The sequence below is a fragment of the Balearica regulorum genome, chromosome 5 (genome assembly GCF_011004875.1).
Source record: "Balearica regulorum gibbericeps isolate bBalReg1 chromosome 5, bBalReg1.pri, whole genome shotgun sequence".
NCBI lineage: Eukaryota > Metazoa > Chordata > Aves > Gruiformes > Gruidae > Balearica > Balearica regulorum.
In genome coordinates this window covers 54,439,959-54,445,958 of record NC_046188.1, presented here as the reverse complement: position 1 = coordinate 54,445,958, position 6,000 = coordinate 54,439,959, and the positions used below count along the sequence as shown (strand labels likewise).

Genomic DNA, 6,000 nt, shown 5'->3' with positions numbered 1-6,000 from the left:
CCCTGCCGCCCCGCAGAAGGCCTTTCCCAGCGCGCTTGGGGAGCGCGGCCTACAACGCCTGACGACCACTGAGCACCAGCCACCGCGCTATCGCCCACCCCCTCGCGCGGCCTACTGTCACTTTAAGGACGCAGGGCCCAGCCGCCTGCCCCCCCTCCCCCCACGCCCGCATCACGCGCTCTCCCCGCGCGCCGCCAGCCCCGCGCGCACCTCCCCCAGCGCACTCCCCCCCCCCCGGCTCCTCTACTCGCTCGCAGAGATCTACTCGCTCTCTGATTGGCTGAACGCTGAGCCGTCGGATAGTCAACATGGCCCGCGTGCGGCGCGGCGGCTGTGTCGCTGCCAGGGCCAATCGGTGGTGCCTTTGCTGAGGGAGGCGCCCGCGCTTCGGCCAATGGGAGGGGGCTTTCTTGGCGGCGGCGCAGCCCGAGTGAGCCTGCGAGGAGCCTTGCGACTGGTGGTGCCTCTGCGGGCGTGAGGGGACGCGGGGCGCGGGCAGGTGAGGGCGCGGCGGGGCCGCGGCACTGAGCTCCCGACCTTTGGGCGGCGGGTGGGGCTAGCGGAGAGCCTGAGCTGGCCGCCGCGACCGCAGCGTGGGGACGGGGCGCGCGTATGGCGGCCGTTAGGGCCTGCGCCGGGGTGGAGCTGGGTGGCGGCGGGGGCTGCCTGGAGCCGCCTGGCGGAGAGGGGCGGGCCCGGCCCGGTCAGGCACCATTTTAAGGTTGGCTTGAGAAGTTTGGACCGAGAGAAGGGAGAGTCTATGTTGCTCTGAGTTTGGCGGAGGGGGGGTAACGGAGCGGTTCCGGCCACATGAATTGCTGCTCTTGCCCGCCCTGGGGAACCTGGCAGCGAGCCCTCCCTTCCCCCGCCCTCCCGGGGGAAGTGAGGGAGGAAGAGGGTGGGAGGGCTGTTGTTTGTGGTGAACAGTTTCTCAGTCTCTCGCCCTGCGATGCTCGGGTTGAGTCAAACCCTTAGTCGTTTAGGTCAGGCGCGAGTCTTTCGTGTGACCTCATCCACGATCTTGTGTTCCCCCAACGTGGTGTGGGGTTTTCGGGACTCAGTTTTTCATTTCGAGGTCCCTGCCTCCCAAGTGAGGGCCTGTTTAAAATTTTTGCTGCTCCTGCGTTTGTTTACCACATATAATATCAGCGTTTGTAGGATTTGTCTGACTCCGTTCCCGTAATATCTGCCTGTGAGGCTTCAAAATAAATAGAGAAGCAAGTACATAAGTTATAGGTGAAAACAGAACCACTAGGCAAATTCTTATAAAGTCAGCTCTAACCAAAATACTGTTCCCTCAAGAAAACTTCCAAGGTGAGCTTAAGTGTTGCTAATGTTCAGGGACTTGTGGAACAGGTTAATGAGTTTCTTCCTCTTGACTATTTTTTCATTACAGCTTCTAGTTATCCTTACAAAAGGTGTCAGGCTACTATATTTGTGGCTTCCCACAGGGTTGCATCCCAGCAGCTCTAAAACAGAAGTAATAACTTTCCCTCTCTGATTTGTTGTAGTTACAAAAAACAGTTGTGGGTAGATGTCTTCCTGTGGGTTCAGGAGTCCCTTAGTTTCCTACTTCATATTCTAGTTGTGTTCAGAAGATTTGTACAACAAGACTTGTTTTTTTAGCAGAGAAAATTTATTCTGTGTACACTTGTATTTATGAATATGTCTTGTTGTTAAACGTACAGACTTTTCCTTTAAAGTTGCATGCTTCAGGATGTTACTTGTCCTCATGATGAACTTGTACTATCTTAGTGTGCTGTTTACAGTTTCCTGCTGTTTTAAGTGACTAATGATGTGCGACATTTGTGCTAGACAAATTGCAGCAGCCTGCTTTGTGGGACAAGTGGTTGATGTAGTCCCCTCTCTCCCCAAAGCTTCATGGCTGTATTAGTTATTTGAAAACAGTGAACTCTTCAGAAGAAATAAGATACGAATTTGGCCTCTTATTATCACCATCACCAATAACAATACTTTACACTATTCTTTTCATGGAGTTCTGATAGCTTTTTCATGTCTGTAAACTGAGCTCACTTGCTTGGAAAATAACTATGGCAATACATATGAAGGCTCAGTGCTTTGCTACTGTACTTTTTCAACTAGGTGTGCGTTTAACTTTGTCTCTCTAAACCTTGCTCTCCCCTCCCTTGCCCTAACCAGCTTTTACCAAACGGTTTTGTTAGTAACTCTGCAGCAGTTAAGTCATTGGAAGACAGCTGTAATGCAACTGGGAATCATAAGCTGTTTCATAAGAAAGCTGCTTCTAATTATTTATTTATATACTTCTTTTTAGTTACTGAAGGAACAACTTTGAGGAGCGAAACAAGACTTAAGGTATGTATTTGTACCAGGGAATGGTGTCCCTTTTTTTTTCCTTTGCTGTTATTATTTCTTGTTACTTAGGTGAATGGTTTTTGTCAGAACATGCCCAATTCATGTCTGTTCCAGTGGAGATTAATTCAACTGCTATTGAAAAATTATTCAAGTTATGAGAACTTTATTCCATGGTTTGCAGATATGAATGAGGATGGAATGAGAATCTTGTCTTACCTCAGCAGGGTTGAAAAATAGTTCACTGCAGGAAATACAGCACAAAGAACTGAGCAGAAGAATTTGTATGTGGAATGGATTTTTTTCATTAGCTCTGTCACTGGGCCTAGGTTGGAAGAGACAAGTCTTCAAGGCTAATTTTTAAGTAATGCGAGTCTGCATTTTTAGTTGCTTACTGTTGCTTCCTCTAATAGTGACTAGGATCGTGTAACTTGTTGGCTGAACTCTGATATTAGGTCAGTTTGCTATGTCTTACCTTTTTAATCATATATTTGGGGTTGTTTTTTTTTTCCTGCCTTCTGCATGCTACGGAAGGAAAGACTCTTGTATGCTCCTTTATTTCTTCAGCTGTAAGATAATAAAATTCTTTCATTTTGCTCTAGCAGATGGTTGCTGGCACTGCTGCTTTCTCTTATGTTTAAGGCAAGAATAAGTGTTTGCAAATAAGTATGCCTGGGTTGCTGAAACACACCTAGTTTACAAGAAGCCCCTTTGTTCCTGGACTTGATCTATAGAGTGGGCTCATATGCTTTTTTGGTAGATGTTAAGCAGCTTGACTTTATTCTACAAGAAGTATATTCTTAGTACTTTGTAAATGAACAAAGCTTTTCAACTCTAAGTGGTTATGAAAGTGGTGTTTTTCCTAGCTTAGAGCAGGAATCGGCATTTTCCAGATAGGAGAGTGCATGCGATCTCTGGGCCTCCTGCTCTGGCTGCCACTCAAGATGTCATTAGTACTTAGGTGGTTCTTTGGTGGCTGTGTATTGGAAGCTGGGCTAAAGATCAACCTCTGTGGCCTTTATAGAATCTTAAGAAATCAGACCTGTCAACTCTCATGAATGATGGAAAGTACTTTTTATTCTAAATTTGACTTACAGACTAATGTCCGCTTTCTTGAAAGCGTGATAGCGGAAAATATCACTTGTGCTTCTGTACGTTATGTAGTGATTACTTGGATTTGTGATGAACTGTTTAGAATGAGGGGAGGAAAAAACCCAACCTGTATTACTAAAATAGATGTACAGGCTTGGATATTTCACCCTGGTAAAGAAATAACAGCAAAATAAGTTGGGCGATCTGGCTCCCTCTGGTTTCTCAGGAGATCTAATTTAGATCTTGAGGGTTGGGGTAGCTGCGCTAAACTTGGTTCAAATCATTACTAATGCCAAGACTTCAACTTCTATGTTTCCTCTTTATTTTCTCACTCCTGATAAATAAATTCAGGGCAAATCTTTATATAGGGGATTCTGCCTTCCTACCTGCTGTCAAAAATCCTTCTCTTGGTAACAAATTTTCTTCCTTTGGTACTTTGTTTTGCTTCTCTTTATCTAGCAGCGGTTTTAGGTTGTCATTTAGTATAGTGCAGCAGAAACAGCTATTCACAAAAATAGTGCTGATTAGACAGACAAGTGAGGCATATTTTTCTGCTCAAGTGACATAAGAAAAAAATAATTATGAAGTTGTTGTAATTCATTTGAACTTTCATTGTTTTCAGATCAGGCATAGTAATATAGTATATGCAGAGATTAAAAATTCATTATTTACTGTGATACTGTCAAGGAATTAGAAAATAATATATTTATATCTTCCTCTTTGGCTTGATTTTTTTTTTTAATGCAATGCAGAGCTAGTCTAGGAAACTGTTGACGCTTGTCTTCAGACTGAAGACTTAAAATCAGGTAGAAATGGATTAACATCTGGAATACTTAACAGAAAAAAGTAAGTTTAAAAGGGTTAAATGAAAGCACCTAACAAACTGTTTAAAAACTGAGCAAGTTCCAGTTTGGATTGGGTGTTATGGGAGCTATTTACTTTACTGCAAGAGATTATGCACGGTGAATTTCTTAACCAGCAGCTGTTAATTTATATTGAGGTTTTAAACAATGGCCTGTTCTATTTTCATCTTCTGTTGAGGTAAACAAATTACCATTAAAGTATTTTTAAACACTTGATTTCAACTTGCAGGTTGATACAGGCACACAGATGGCAGATAACAGGTACGTCGGACTGTTTTCTTGAAATCTGGTCTTCTGTGGGTGAGTGTTTTTATACCTATAAAGAATGGATTACCAAACTTGGATAAGAATAAAATGGTGATATTTTCCCTGACTAGACTGTATTTCCTTACGGCAAGGACAAAACGCTCATTTGGTACAGGGGAAGCTAAGATTGTAGTGTCTTGGATACAGAATTACTCTGTTCTTGGATTAACATAATTTGTGTTGTCTTGATTCAGTTTTCAGTGTTCCTATTTAAATGCTGTAAAGACTTAGAGAACACTGATATGCAGTGTTTCTCTGATCTGAATGATTGAAGCATGCAAAAGGCGCTGTTTTATTTTCTCATTTTTATAGCATTTTTGGAACAAATAACAGTGTTAAACTGGTGTAAATACATATGTGATGCTGATCTTTCAAGGCTTGCAGTGCACCAGGGTAAGCTGGATAAGCTAGTCTATCCGGTAACTGATAATACCCATTTGCACATGTGATATCTCTTCTCCTTTTATATCTGAGTTAGGGTTCACTTCTGCAATACCCAGTCTGTGTTTTGAGACCTATAAACTGGCAGGGAACACAGGGAATGCTTGCTGGCTGTTGACTCGTTCTGGGTCCTCTCTTTGTCCAGCACAGGAAGTGTGATGGAAGACATTGTGGCAGGGAGATGGAGAGGACAGGGACATCTTAGAGTAGAAGCAAATGTTTTTACTATTAATCAAAACAACTTAAGATAGAAGTTTGAAACAAAGAGCTTTGATCTCTTGTTTATCTTCCTTTCTTATCTGTATCCTTTCTCATGGTTTTCTTCATCGCTTACACTAAAAGGGTGTCTCATATTTTCACTTGTGACTAATAACATTTTCCTGTCCAAAGTTACCCAGTACAGATGAAAGGCCAGCTACTCACTTAATGAGATGAATTTATCTGTCAGTGTTTTTTGAGTTGGATTTTTTGCCTTTCCTTTGCATCCTATTCATCTTAGAAGAAATAGTTTCATATCCAAACTTCTAAGTTTTGAGAAGCTTGAAGACATAAATAAAGTCTTTTAATGGCATCCTTGTTTATAAAACTTGTCCTGTAGTAAACATTGAAAATTCAGAATACTTTTGTTCTAAGTGTTAATGCTTTTATAAAGTGATACCTTTTAAAACATTTTAAATTCTTCTAGTAAAACAGAAGACACTGCTTCAGATTCTGTGGAGGCTGCTAAAAATGCAAGTGACAAAAAAGGTGAGAAATACATAGCAGGTAACTTTACAAAGGTGGAATAAGCCTATTGCCTTGTATATTGAAGCTTCTATATCTACAGTTCCAAAACATTTACAGTCAAAACTGCAGATGTGTTCACTATTGAAGGCAAAGCAATGGTTTCTAGGCTAACTGTTCACTTTTTGATATTTTCCATGCTTAGTGCTGCCAAGAGCAAAGTGAAGGCTGTATTGTTGCAGCA

General features: G+C 42.6%; 1 protein-coding gene across 5 annotated transcripts in view; it reads left to right on the top strand.

The window, feature by feature from the left end:
- The first annotated feature begins 346 nt into the window (after positions 1 to 346).
- Positions 347 to 6,000, top strand: part of NAP1L4 (nucleosome assembly protein 1 like 4) — a 28,640-nt gene continuing 22,986 nt past the window's right edge. For 4 of the 5 annotated variants that reach the window (XR_012835761.1, XR_012835760.1, XM_075754951.1 and 1 more), the window contains exons 1-4: positions 347 to 499; positions 2,294 to 2,334; positions 4,516 to 4,547; positions 5,719 to 5,780. Coding sequence is in view for 3 of the 5 variants with exons in the window: in XM_075754951.1 (XP_075611066.1) it covers positions 4,534 to 4,547; positions 5,719 to 5,780 (76 nt within the window). In the remaining 2 variants the exon portion in view is untranslated. Of the gene's footprint in view, positions 500 to 1,290; positions 1,315 to 2,293; positions 2,335 to 4,515; positions 4,548 to 5,718; positions 5,781 to 6,000 lie in introns of those variants that run through there. The other variant, XM_075754952.1, reaches the window with a different exon arrangement.